This window comes from Muntiacus reevesi, chromosome X, assembly GCF_963930625.1.
Source record: "Muntiacus reevesi chromosome X, mMunRee1.1, whole genome shotgun sequence".
NCBI classification, from domain to species: Eukaryota; Metazoa; Chordata; class Mammalia; order Artiodactyla; family Cervidae; genus Muntiacus; species Muntiacus reevesi.
Genome location: NC_089271.1, coordinates 71557285 through 71572691, shown reverse-complemented (window position 1 = coordinate 71572691; position 15407 = coordinate 71557285). Strand labels below are relative to the sequence as shown.

Below are 15407 nucleotides of genomic sequence, written 5' to 3'. Positions count from 1 at the left end.
AATGGTGTGATCACTCACCTAGAGCCAAACATCTTGGAGTGTGAAGTTAAGTGGGCCTTAGGAAGCATAACTACAGACAAAGCTAGTGGAGGTGATGGAATTCCAGTTGAGCTATTTCAAATCCTAAAAGATGATATTGTTAAAGTGCTGCACTCAATATGCCAGCAAATTTGGAAAACTTAGCAGTGGCCACAAGACTGGAAAAGTTCAGTTTGCATTCCAATTCCAAAGAAGGGCAATGTCAAAGAATGTTCACACTACCACACAATTGCACTCATTTCACATGCTAGCAAAGTAATGCTCAAAATTCTCCAAGCTAGTTTTCAACAGTATGTGAACTGAGAATCTCCAGATGTTCAAGCTGGATTTAGAAAAGGCAGAGGAACCAGAGATCAAATTACCAACATCTGTTGAATCATAGAAAAAGCAAGAGAATTCCAGAAAAACATCTACTTATGTTTCTTTGACTACACTAAAGCCTTGACTGTGTGAATCACAAGCTTTGGAAAATTCTTGAAGATATGGGAATACCAGACCATCTTACCTGCCTCCTATGAAACCTGTATGCAGGTCAAGAAGCAACAGTTAGATCCAAATATGAAACAACGGAATGGTTTAAAATTGGCATAGGAGTACGTCAAGGCTATATATTGTCACCTTGCTTATTTAACTTATATGCAGAGTACATCACGCAAAATGTTGGGCTGAATGAAGCTCAAACTGGAATCAAGATTGCAGGGAGGAATATCAATAACCTCAGATATGCAGATGGCACCACCCTTATGGCAGAAAGTGAAGAGGAACTAAAGAGCCTCTTGAGAAAAGTGAAAGAGGGAGTGTGAAAAAGCTGCCTTAAGCATTTAAAAAAACTAAGATCGTGCCATTGGGTCCCATCACTTCATGGCAAATGGGTGGGGAAGCATTGGAAACAATGAGACGCTTTATCTTCTTGGGCTCCAAAATCACTGCAGATGGTGACTGCAGCCATGAAATTAAAAAATGCTCCTTGGAAGAAAAGCTATGATAAACCTAGATAACATATTAAAAAACAGAGACATTACTTTGCTGCCAAAGTGCGTCTAGTCTTTGGTTTTTCCAGCTACGGTTTTTCCAGCAGTCCTGTATGGATGTGAGAGTTGGACCATAAAGAAGGCTGAATGCCAAAAAATTGATGCTTTTGAATGTGATGTTGGAGAAGACTCTTTGAAAGTCCCTTGAACTCCAAGGAGATCAAAGAAGTCAATCTTAAAGGAAATCAGTCCTGAATATTCACTGGAAGGACTGATGCTGAAACTCAAGCTCTGATACTTTGGCCACGTGATGCAAAGAACTGACTCACTGGAAAAGACCCTGATGCTGGGAAATATTGAAGGCAGGAGGAGAAGGGGACGACAGAGAATGAGATGGTTGGATGGCATCACATTCTCAATGAATATGAATTTGAGCAAACTCCAGGAGTTGGTGAATGACATGGAAGCCTGTCATGCTGCAGTCCTTGGGGTCGCAAAGAGTCAGACATGACTGAGCGACTGAACAACAACAGTGTACTTCAGTAGAATGAAATTCAGCTGTATAAACTTCTCATACTTGCTACATACTTGAACATCAAAAACATTATGCTAAGTGAAATAAGTGAGACACAAAGGGGCAAATAATGTATAATTCTACTTGTATATGGAGAAGGAAATGGCAAGTCACTCCAGTATTCTTGCCTGGAGAATCCCATGGATGGAGGAGCATGGTGGGCTACAGTCCACGGGGTCGCAGTGTCGGACACGACTTCACTTTCACTTTCACTTCCTACTTATATAAAATATCTAAGGTAGACAAATTGATAGAGGCATAAAGTAGATTGGCAGTTAACAGGCACTGGTAGGAGGAGAGAGAGAGTTATTGCTTAATGGTTACAAAGTTTATGTTTGGAGTGATGAAAATGTTTTGGAAATAGTGATGTTGGTTACACAACTTTGTAAATGTCAACAGAACCACAGAATTATACACCTAAAATGGTTAAGATGTCCAGTTTTACATTTAAAAATGTTTTTATTATCTGATTTTAAAACATTTGGTTTGCTTTTTGATGATCTTCTATTATGTTGACCTTCAATTTATTACTAGGGTTCAGGAAGAATGTCGAACTGTAAAAGGTGACATAGAAATCAGTCTTTATACAGTTGAAAAGAAGAAAAAACCATCTTATACTAACCAAAGGGTAAGTTTAGCTACAAAGTACTCTGAAGTACACTATTTGCAAATACCAAGTGTTTGAAAGGCAGCCATTATGTATTAAGTGATTATTTTGATAGGTCTGTATATAGGGAAACTATTTTTTGAACCCCATATTGAGATATGATTATTATTAATAAGGATAAAATTGCACAGCATTAGGACTCTCTTCCCAAGTCTAGGACGTGGTTATTGTAGGTATAAGATATTTGGATTAAAATATCATTTTCATTTAGTTAAAATAGAACCTCAGAATTATTGCCTGATCACTAATCACAATGTAAAACAAATGTTGAGATACCCTAGGCCAGAGGTTGACCAACTACTGCCCATGGACTAAATCTGGTCTACTGCCTATTCCTATTAATAAAGTTTTATTGTAACACAGCTATACCTATTCATTTATATATTGTCCATGGCTGCTTTCATGCTCTATGGAGTTGAGTAGTTACCACAGAGATCATATCACCTGCAAAGCACTCTGACCCTTCACAGAAAAATTTGCTCACCCCTGCTGTAGGCTTACTTCTGTCCTACCTAAACAGGTGCAAATCTGATCTATACATTAGGAAGATTAATATTCCCAGTAGAGACTTGTAAACAGGCAGTAAGATCCTATACTCCATTGGGTGCATAGTAAACCCCTTACTAGGGCTTCTCAAGTGGCTCAGTGGTTTTTAAAAAAAAAAAGAAAGAAAGAAAATCCACCTTCCAATGCAGGAGACATGGGTTCCATCCTTGGGTTGGAAATACCCCCTGGAGAAGGGCATGGGTATCCACTCCAGTATTCTTGCCTGGGCAATCCCATGGACAAAGAAACCTGGTGGTCTACAACCCATGGAGTCAAAAAGAGTTGGACACGACTTAACAACTGAACAACAACAACAGGAAAACCCCTTACTAGTTCTTAGAGGTTGAACAAACTAGGGGCATAAAATACATAGTTTTGTTCCCAGATCTAATAAATGTAACTCCTAAAGAGTATGATAAATAGGGAAGCCTAGGTTGATTTTAATTTTATTAAACAAATATAGGGGATGGATGCTGAATTTTAAATGTCTTTCAGTATCAATAAACACAGTTTTAGGTAGTGTATTACTGTCTCTAAATATACCTAGATCATTTTGATACCCACTTTCTTAATTTCTATTCAGATTTTATTAGCTTATTTGATATTCTCTGATAACATTGCTTTCTTAGAGATTATGAATAACTCATATCCATGATTTATATTCTTTTTTCTTGCTAAGCTGATTTATCAGACATCAGACTTGTCTAAGACTAATAAACAGGGGAGTTGACTCTGTAAGCATTTTTATTTATACAGAAAATGAGAAACATTTACACATAAGATAAAAACCTGGCCCTTGATATTGATTTATAAGAACTTTAAAATTATTTACTTCTGATGACATATTAGGGTTATAGGTTTGACATATGATATATCACTAATAATATTTTATACTTGTAAAGTTTAGAATAAAACAGTTTTTGTTTTAGTTGTTAAAAATTACATTTTTATTTTGACTTGTTTACTAAATGTAGTTTTTATAGAACTAAAGAAATACACATTATATTAAGAATTATATATATATATATATATATATATGATATAGATAGCTTGCTTTATCCTATAATAATTTGTAGATAATATGGTATATGTAAATTCTGGGCAAATTCTTATAGCTTAGAGTTTCAGCACTGTCTAACTTGATCACAATGTTTTCGAAATAGGAGAGTAATCAATATTAATGGAAATGGGTTAAATATATAGAAATGAAATATATTTTATATAAAAATGTAGCATAAACGTATATCTTGGGTTTTCTTTTGAGTATTCATTCCTATATTTCACCTCCACCCTTACTCTACCCATACCCAGTTGATTTGCTTTATATATATTCTTCTGTGCATATTCACTGAGCTTTTCATTTTTAAAAATTTTTTTTCATTCTGTTTTACAGAGTGATTATCAGCCTAGCTATGGGCGGTCTTTACGAAGGACACAACGCAAACGACAGCATACTTACCAAACACGATCCAACATGGAGCATAATTCACGAGCATCATGTCAAAATTCAGGTGTACAGGAAGACTCAGATAGCTCCTCAGAGGTTAGATATCTGCTATTATTTATTCAGTGTAATTTTTTGTTTCCCAGTTAGTATCATCACTTTGGATTTACTTTTTTTTTTTTGCTTTGTCAATATTCCTTTCTCAATTAGATTTAATAACATGATACCATCAGTGAAGTCAATATCTGAGATCTTGTAAAATCACAAAGAAGTTAATGAATATCGGATACCTAGATTCCTTTTCAAAGTTCTTTTTATCTATGAAAGGCTGAAGATCTACACATTACAAAAGAAACAGCAATTTGATAAAATCTGGATTTACTTTTAAGGATCACCTTAGTAAAAAATTATTTAAATAACTTTCTTATAAGAGGATTATTCATTAATAAGGCACTTAGTAGGCAAATTTGAGCATTATATCAATTTCCTTTAGATATCTTCTCTTATTTGTACCTAAGATGTTATCTTGGTTGAGGGTATCAAACATGCCAGGAAAAAAAAAAAAAAATGCCAGGAAAAGTTTGACTTTGGGACAATGAGAAAAGAGAGTGAGAGCAAATCTGCCTAGAAATGAAAAAAATTAAATGTTAACAGAAATAACTAGTTATACAGTCCCAGAACTTGTTCACTGGGTAATCATAATATACATGTTTTCTGTTATTGTTGACTTTACTCGTCATGGAGATTACTGAATAATGATTTTTCTGAGACCTAACCCTTTTCATGGTAATGGAATAAAGACCATAGCATTTCTTTTCTTCATGTTCCTCTCTGCTTTAGTCCTTTGCTTTTGTTCTTTTAAACATCTGTCATTGTTAAGTGAACAATGAAGGTTTCATTACATACTGACAATATATGGTACCCCCATTCTTCTCCCAGCATTCACAGTTATTTAATTCTTATCCTTCTCTACCCCTATTCATGAAAATCTTGATCTGAAAAGAATGATCACATATTCAGGAATTGATACTGTCTTTTTAATATAATAATTGTGGTTGTGCTTTAAAACGGTTTCCTGGTCTTAATAAATATTTATAGAAATGCTTCCCCCCAAAAAAAAATCCCTGAGAGATGAGGCAGTTGGTAAGAGTATATATACAATAAAATAGACAATGTGATACTGTCTAAACTGGTGATTGTATATACAAGGGTGTTACCTATTTCCTCTACTTTGGTATGTTTGAGATCTTATATAATAAAAGGCTTATTAACTTTTTTATAGACAGTAATTATACTAACTTAGTATAGGCATATAAATATTTTTATCTTTTTTATATAGATATTTTTAAAATAATGGTTTTCTGTAAGAAAATAATCTGAACAAGAATATATTTTATATGTATATACAAACATATATATGTATATATACATGTAAGACTGAATCACTGTGTTGTATACCTGAAACTAACACAACATTGTAAATTAGCTGTACTTAAATTGGAAAAAAGTTTTAACAAAATTTAAGAGAGTTATATTTGGGATTCTTAAGGAATCTACTGAACCTTTGAAATAATAATAATAGATGCCTCATATCAATAAGATAGTAGATGCTAGAAATCTTTAAATACTTGGTAGGCTTAGTTGTGAGTTATATAGAATAATGATTATGTACATTTTAACCAGAACTTGTTTTTTGGAGGGAGGAATAGAAAAAGTTTTATGAAACAAGTAGAACACACTAATTAATAATATATTAGTTAATAATAACCATATATCTCAATTGCTGGCTCTTTCTTCCAGGAAGATGAAACAGTTGGCACAAGTGATGCTTCTGTAGAGGATCCTGTTATTGAATGGCAAAGTGAAAGTTCCTCCAGGTAGTTTTGATGGTTTTGATTTGGTCAAAATTATTTGATGGTTTTTATGTGAAATTATGTACTTATAGAAATTTGGTAAATCCAGTTAAAATAGTGTTTTATAGTAGAATGAGTACTAGGTTGGAAGCCCAGAGATCTGTTGTGTTATCCTGGCTCTACCAATATCTATTTGCACATGGAATTTAGTTCCCTCGTCCCTAAAGTAAGATTCTTTGTAAATCTAAGATTCAACATCTTGGCAGGCTATTTGTATTTATTTCAGGGTTAAAACAACTATATTTAAGCATTTCTAGGGATAAAGAACATCTTTATTTAAAGAAGTTTTTGTGGTTTGGACAGGAATTTTGAATTTTAAATGCTGTTATGGGAAATTAAACATTATATTTTATCCAAGAATCATTTTGTTAAAATCACTTAGGTAATGCTTAAAATTCTATATTGATTAATTTTGTCTTTGGTTAGAACAAAATCAAACAATGTCATTTATAATACTGTTTGATTACAAAATAATCATCTTTCAATCATGAGGCAAAAACTATTCCTTTTCCAAACTTATGTATTCATAATTTTGATTTATTTACAGTGATTCATCAAGTGAATATTCTGATTGGACAGCAGATGCTGGAATAAATTTGCAACCTCCAAAAAGGCAAACAAGACAGGCAACACAGAAAATATGCAGCAGCTCTGAGGAGGAAAATTTGAAGTCACTTGAAGAAAGGCAGAAGAAACCTAAACAGACTAGAAAGAAGGTTTGTGAGTTTACAGGGTTTTTTGGTTTTTGGTTTTTTTTTTCTTTTGATATTTGAATATTTGGGCTTCCCTAGTGGCTCATATAGGCTTCCCTGGTAGCTCAGCTGGTAAAGAATCCACCTGCAATGCAGGAGACCCCAGTTCAATTCCTGAGTCAGAAAGATCCCCTGGAGAAGGGATAGGCTACCCACTCCAATATTCCTGGGCTCCCCAGGAATGGCTCAGACGGTAAAGAATCTACCTACACTGCAGGAGACCTGGGTTCAATCCCGGTTTGGGAAGATCCGTTGAAGGAGGGCATGGCAGCTCACTCCAGTATTCTTGCCTGGAGAATCCTCATGGACAGAGGAGCCTGGTGGGCTACAGTTCATGAGGTCACAAAGAGTCAAACTAAGCATACAGCACAGTGATCCAGATGGTAAAGAATCTGCCTGTAATGCAGGAGACCGGGATTTGATCCCTGGGTGGGGAAGATACCCTGGAGAAGGGAATGGCTACCCACTCCAGAATTCTTGCCTGGAGAATCCCATGGACAGAGGAGCCTGTTGAACCCCAGTCCATGGGGTCACAAAAAGTTGGGCATGACTGAGCAACTAACACTTTTACTTTCTTTCACTTAAATATTTAGCAATAACACTTCAGTTTTCTCTAAAAATGCTATCCCATCTTAGAAACTAAGTAAAATTGTATATAATGACTTTGAAATGTAAAGACCTTTTGAAATTTTTCAAAAGTAGAGGCTAGAATATTTTCATTATTTTAATTATTAAATTAAAACATATTGACAGTTTGTTAAAATGTAGTAGAGTTTTAAATAAGCTACTATAGTATGAAAGGATTATTCTTGTCAATGTTACGAGTAATACATTTCTATACATTGTTGACTTGTAAAATGGAAGGATGTTTTAAATCCTGTAGGGCTCTTATATTTCTTTGTGTTTTTATTTCACTCCAGTGATGGATTTTTCTCCACTATAATTTCATTTGAATGATATAAAAACTTAGTCCACATAATTCTTTGAATACTAATTTAAATATGTATTCTGTGTGCATGTTCTAACTTCTTGCTTTAGTAGACAATTATCTTCTTGATGGTCACCATTTTATTGGCAAAAAGTTACTGTGTTACTTGTGTTTGAATTCATATGATATACTAGGGACATGAAGAGTAACATTTATGGTTTTTAAATACTATATAGTGTCATATTATCTGTCAACCAAAATTGAGCAGCATGTTACTCACTTGACTGTTTTATTGGTACAGAAGTTGTACATAATTAATTGGTAAATTAAGTGTTTAAAATGTATATATTTTGTTTTATTATAACCTGATTTTTTTAAATCATTTTCTACTTTTGATTTTTCCTGTGACTGTTCATATATTAAAGTTTATATATTTGTGAACCATATTTTAGAAAGGAGGACTAGTTTCTATGGCAGGAGAGCCCAATGAAGAATGGTTTGCCCCTCAGTGGATCTTGGATACCATACCACGACGTTCACCATTTGTCCCACAGATGGGAGATGAGGTAATTGTTTCCTATTGTAACATTTTTCTCTTGTAATCTCAAGAACACTCACTTTAATCAGTCTTAGGTTATTATATTCTCAATTCTATTATAGTTATATGTATGCCATCTTAAGTGTGCTGCTCAATTATATATTTCTTGTGTACAGTGACTGAATCTTACTGATTTTTGTGTCCTTTGTAGGACCTGACACAGAGTCTTTAATTTAGTGTATGCTCAATGAACATTGAGATAAATTTATTGGTTTGTGATGCCATGAACATAATTGTCTTTGTTTTTATCTTAATTGCTACATAGTTGAATTGAGTGGTATTTTGAATCCTAATCAAGTCCTAATATTGTTTTTTTTAATATTTACTTATTTTTTATTGAAGGATAATTGCTTTATAGAATTGTGTTGATTTTTGCCAAATATTAACACGAATCAGCCATAGGTATACATATATCCCCTCCCTCTTGAACGTCCTTCCCATCTCCCTCCCCACCCCACCCCTCTAGGTTGTTACAGAACCCTGGTTTGAGTTCCATCAGTACCATCTTTCTAGATTTCATAAATATGTCTTAGTATATGATATTTGCTTTTCTCTTTCTGACTTACTTCACTTTGTATAACAGGTTCATCCTAGGTTCATTCACCTTATTAGAACTGACTCAGATTCTTTGCTTTTTATAGTTGAGTAATATTCCTTTGTATATATGTACCACAGGTTCTTTATCCATTCATATGCCAGTGGACATCTAGGTTGCTTACAAGTTCTAGCTATTGTAAATAGTGCTACAGTGAATATTGGGGTGCATGTGTCTTTTTCAATTTTGGTTTCCTCAGAGTATATGCATAGTAGTGGTATTGCTGCCTCATATGGTGGTTTTATTCCTAGTTTTTAAAGGAATCTCCCTACTTTTCTCCATAGTGGCTGTACCAGTTTGCATTCCCACCAACAGTGTAAGAGGGTTCCCTCTTCTCCACACCCTGTCCAGCACTTGTTTTTGTAGACTTTTTGATGATGGCCATTCTGACCAGTGTGAGGTGATATCCCTTTATAGTTTTGATTTGCATTTCTCTAATAATGAGCAATGTTGAGCATCTTTTCATGTGTTTGTTATCCATCTGTATGTGTGCTTTGGAGAAATATCTGTTTAGGTCTTTTGCCCACTTTTTGATTGGATTGTTGGTTTTTCTGGTATTGAGTTGTATGAGCCACTTGTATGTTTTGGAAATTAATCATTTGTCAGTTGTTTCATTTGCTATTATTTTCTCCCATTCTGAGGGTTGCCTTTTCACATTGTTTATAGTTTCTTTTGCTATGCAAAAGCTTTTAAGTTTAATTAGGTACCACTTGTTATTTTTGTTTCTCATTTCCATTACTCTAGGAGGCGAGTCATAGAGGACCTTGCTGTGATTTATGTCATAGAGTGTTCTGCCTATGTTTTCCTGTTAAGAGTTTAATCATTTCTGGTCTTATATTTAGGTTTTTAATCCATTTTAAATTTATCTTTGTGTATGGTGTTAAAAAGTGTTCTAATTTCACTCTTATACAAATAGCTGTCCAATTTTCCCAGCACCACTTACTGAAGAGGCTATCTTTGTCCCATTGTATATTCATGCCTCCTTTGTCAAAAATAAGGTACCCATAGGTGCATGGGCTTATCTCTGGGCTTTCTATCTTTTTCCATTAGTCTGTATTTCTGTTTTTGTGCCAGTACCATACTGTCTTGATGGTTGTAGCTTTGTGGTAGTATCTGAAGTAAGGAAGGTTGATTCCTCCAGCTCCTTTCTTCTTTGTTAAGATTGCTTTGGCTGTTCAGGATCTTTTGTGTTTCCATATGAATTGTGAAATTTTTTTGTTCTAGTTCTGTAAAAAAATGCCATTGGTAATTTAATAGGGATCACATTGAATCTGTAGATTGCATTTGGTACTATAGTCATTTTCACAATATTGATTCTTCCAGCCCAGAAACATGGAGTATCTCTCCATCTGTTTATGTTGTCTTTGATATCTCTCATCAGTGTCTTACAGTTTTCAGTATTCAGTTCTTTTGTCTCCTTAGGTAGGTTTATTCCTAGATATTTTATTCTTTGTGTTCCAGTGCTGAATGGGATTGATTCCTTAATTTCTCTTTCTGATTTTTCATTGTCAGTGTTTGAATCCTAATCAAGTCCTAATATTTTTTTTAAAGAAGCCGATAGTCAACCTGATAGAAAATATTATAGCAGATAATCACCCCTTTCATTGCTCAGGAGAATGTCATTTCACAAACAAGGCCTTCCTATTGAACCTATGATCGAGTAACAGCCATATTTATGATTGGTCAGTCAAAAGTTGATTTAAATTCTATACAGTGACAAAATTTTATTTTCTTGTAAAAATTATGGTAGCATTATTATATTTTGAGCCCTGGTTGACTTGTATAGTTTCTGATACATTGAATAATCATTCATTTTTGAATCATTAAATGTTTACCCACAGTTTTCAACTTAAGACCAATAGTAGGAATGCAATACTATCATTGTAACAAAGAAGGAGCAAACCTTGGAAATGGTTCTAAATGTCTTGGGCCATATAACAATTTCACCAAACATTTCTATAATTGTCTTTTATAGGTACTTTGAGAGACAGCTGTGGAGTAACCTTACAATTAAGCTATTACTTGCTGACTATGTTTTGATTTTATTAAAATGTCTCCTTGCTTAAGTGTGTTTTTTTAATACATGTTGGGCTTTTGAGCAATGCTTGTTTGTGTGGTTATTTTAGTAAAACGTGCTCTGAAGGAATGTTGTATGAAAAAAGTTAGAAGAGCTTTTTTAGGAGCATATCCAAAATCAAGTTTCTTTTATTTATTGCCTTTTATACGGGAACTTAAGAGAAATATTTTTGAATTAATCTTAGAACAGAATAAGGATCTGTATACTCTGTGATCTGAGACTCCTTTCTCTTTTATAGGAATGCATTTACCTTTCTTTATATTTTATTAAACTTAGCACATGCTTATATGTTTCAAGATTAATGTGTATTAAGTAATGACAGTTGTTCAGATAATCAGAAAGGTGTGTAAGTGAATCAAACAATGAAATGTGTGAATTAAAGAATGTTTTTAAAGAACTCATAAAGGCAGAAATATACTTTTTATATAATCATTCTCTCAATGACAGCATTATTTTTTAAATGTTAAGTCTTCATTATTTTGCCTGGAATATTCCTACCCACACATCATTACCTCTCAAAGTGCTCATTTTTCAAGGTTTAACTTAAATACCAACTACTTCTGCGTGTTATCCCTACTTTCCATTTGCTTCCACGCCTTCTTCATGAACGTTCCCATCTAAATTATTTCTCTCATGATACGTATTACTTTCTGCTGTGCATTGTATATCTACATGTCTGTCCATATTCTTAAGGGAAAAGATTTTATTTTGATGATGTGCCTTGTACATATATATCTATTTGTTCAATGTTTGTTGAATACAGAAATAAATGATAAAGGATAACTGAATAACATGCTTATCATGTTATTCGTAAGCATGGTAATGACTTTTTTTCTTAACCACTGTGGTTGTGTGTGTATGTGTTAGTCATTCAGTTGTGTCTCACTCTTTGTGACCCCATGGACTATAGCCTGCCAGGCTCTTCTGTCCATGGAATTCTCCAGGCAAGAATATTGGAGTAGGTAGCCATTCCCTTTTCCAGGACGTCTTCCTGACCCAGGGATTGAACCTGAGTTTCTGGCATTGTAGGTAGATCCTTTATCATCTGACCCACTAGGGAAGCCCCTGTGTTTGTATACTAATATTTAAACCTTTAAAAATTTTACCTGTGTTTTTAACTATTAGAAATTCTGACTTAGACAGTGTTGATAGATATATGTCAGAATATTTTAGAAATCTCCATAGTATGGTATTTTTTGTGTTACTTTCTTCTATTTACCTCTACCACCACTTTAAAATTATTGTAGAAACATAAAGTTTTTTTTTTTTTACTGTTTAAAAATTTTTATTGGAGTATAGTTGATGTACAATGTTGTGTTAGCTTCAAGTGTACAGCAAAGTGAATCTGTTATACATATACATATATCCACTTTTCTTGTCAGATTCTTTTTTCATATAGGCTATTACAGAGTACTGAGTAGTATTTCCTGTGCTATACAGCAGGCTCTTATTAGTTATCTATATTATATATAGTGTATGTATATGTCAGTCCTGATCTTCCAATTTATCCATTTCCTTCTTATCCCTGATAACCATAAGTTTGTTTTCTGTATCCATGACTTTACTTCTGTTTTATAAATAAGTTCATGTGTATCTTTTTTAGATTCCACAAATAAGTGATATGATATTTGCCTTTCTCTGTTTAACTTACTTCACTGAGTATGATTTCTAGGTTCATACATGTTGCTGCAAATGGCGTTATTTCATTCTTTTTTATAAATGATTAATATTCCATTGTATATATGTACCACATCTTCTTAATCTATTCTACTGTTGATGGGCATTTACTTTGCTTCCATGTTCTGGCTATTGTAAGTTGTGCTGAGTGAACATTGAGGTGCGTGAAACATAAGATTTTGACCAATTTTTGACCAATTACTTAACCTCTCTGTGCCCTAGTTTCCTCAACTGTACAATGATGATAAAATGTATCTACCTTATCGGGTTCTGAGAATAATTAATGGATATTTGTAAGGCATTTAGGATAGTACCTGAGGCATTCTTCTGTACCTCTTGTTATTAATCTTTAAAACACACCTGGCAAGGACATGGAAGCAGCCTAGATGCCCATCAGCAGATGAATGGATAAGGAAGCTGTGGTACATATACACCATGGAATATTACTCAGCCGTTAAAAAGAATTCATTTGAATCAGTTCTAATGAGATGGATGAAACTGGAGCCCATTATACAGAGTGAGGTGAGCCAGAAAGATAAAGAAAATTACAGCATACTAACACATATATATGGAATTTAGAAAGATGGTAATGATAACCCTATATGCAAAACAGAAAAAGAGACACAGAAGTACAGAACAGACTTTTGAACTCTGTGGGAGAAGGTGAGGGTGGGATGTTTCAGAAGAACAGCATGTATATTATCTATGGTGAAACAGATCACTAGCCCAGGTGAGATACATGAGACGAGTGCTCAGACCTGGTGCACTGGGAGGACCCAGAGGAGTCGGGTGGAGAGAGAGGTGGGAGGGGGGATCGGGATGGGGAATACGTGTAACTCTATGGCTGATTCATGTCAATGTATGACAAAACCCACTGAAATGCTGTGAAGTAATTAGCCTCCAACTAACAAAATAAAATTTAAAAAAGTAAAAATAAAGTTGGGAACAAGATAAAAAAAAAAACACACACACACACACACCTGGCAGCAGAGTGTTCTCTTCATTTGATAGGTGAGCATGTGAAAGACCAGAGTCACATGGCCTATAAAGGTAGCACCAACAGCAGTCAAGTCTCCTTACTTTTTCCCTGTCCCCAGAGTTGCCTCTGTTTAATGATTGTGTGGTGTTTGGAGTAATAATAAATCAAGGAAGTAGAGTGGGAAAAACTCCTCCAAAATATGTCTGCTGTTTGGGAGTAGCTACGTGTTCAAGAAGGGTAGAACTACTTACCTATTCTATGTGCAAACTGATCTTTAGCTTCTCAGGTATGCCCCCAGGGGTATTTGAGGACCAATACTGCGCAAGGACCAATACCGTGCAAGGCTATTCACTCTGGCATTATTCTACCCTGGTGGGCACATGCTTGAGACAATAAGCTGTATCCAGGGTGACACTCACTTGTGAAATATTTGCTGATTGGTTAGTCAGATCTAGTATTCGTAGCTTTAAAGGAAACTAAGACTTTTGTGGTTGGGAGGTGATTCAAACCTGTCAGTAGGGTGTGAGGTTGAAAAAAGAATTATTATGGGAAGGAAAATTTTTTTAATGAATTTGTATGGTAGTGAATGCTGTCTTAAGGAGGCGAAGGGTTTTGTCAAACACTTGGATTAATCTTTCTTTCATACCATGCCAGTTCTGATGTTAACTTTTGAAAAAGAAAAATTTTAATTTGGAAATTACTGTATTTAGTGGTAGACTGTGGTATACACTCACACGGACAGGCTTCCCTGGTGGTTCAGATGATAAAAGAATCTGCCTACAGTGCAGGAGACCCTGGTTCAATCCCTGGGTTGGAAAGATCCCCTGGAAGAGGGAATAGCTATCCACAATAATATTTTTTTAATGATTTTTAATTGGAGAATAATTACTTTACAATATTATGGTGGTTTTTGCCATTCAATGACGTGAATCAGCCACACATGCACATGTGTCCCACCATCCTGAACCCCGTCTCCCACCTTCCTCCTCACCCTAACCCTCTGGATTGTCCCAGAGCACCAGCTTTGAGAGCTCTGCTTGATGAATCAAAGTTGCACTGGTCATCTGTTTTACATATGGTAATATACATGTTTCAATGCTATTCTATCATATCATCCCACCCTCGCCTTCTCCCACATAGTCCAAAAGTCTGTTCTTTACATCTGTGTCTCTTTTGCTGCCTAGCATATAGGATGGTCATTATATCTTTCTAAATTCCATATATGTGCGTTAATATACTGTATTGGTGCTTCTCTATCTGACTTACTTCACTCTGTATAATAGGCTCCAGTCTCATCCACCTCATTAGAACTGACTCAGATGTGTTCTTTTTTTTATAGCTGAGTAATATTCCATTGTGTATATGTATGTACAACTTCCTTATCCATTCGTCTGTTGATGGACATCTAGGTTGCTTCCATGTCCTAGCTATTGTAAATAGTGCTGCAGTGAACATTGGGGTATGTGTGTCTCTTTCAGTTCTGGTTTCCTCAATGTGTGTGCCCAGCAGTGGGATTGCTGGGTCATATGGCAGTTCTATTTCCAGTTTTTTAAGGAATCTCCATACTGTTCTCCATATTGGCTGTGCCAGTTTGCATTCCCACGAACAGTGTAAGAGGGTTCCCTTTTCTCCACACCCTATCCAGCA

The 15407-nt window shown here is 34.8% G+C and overlaps 1 protein-coding gene across 2 annotated transcripts in view; it reads left to right on the top strand.

Annotated features, from left to right (window-relative positions):
* Nucleotides 1-15407, top strand: part of BRWD3 (bromodomain and WD repeat domain containing 3) — a 139315-nt gene that overhangs the window by 79135 nt on the left and 44773 nt on the right. For both annotated transcript variants that reach the window (XM_065916561.1, XM_065916562.1), the window contains 5 exons: nt 2119-2212; nt 4191-4340; nt 6042-6118; nt 6702-6870; nt 8287-8400. In XM_065916561.1, coding sequence (XP_065772633.1) covers nt 2119-2212; nt 4191-4340; nt 6042-6118; nt 6702-6870; nt 8287-8400 — 604 coding nt within the window. The remainder of the gene's footprint in view (nt 1-2118; nt 2213-4190; nt 4341-6041; nt 6119-6701; nt 6871-8286; nt 8401-15407) is intronic.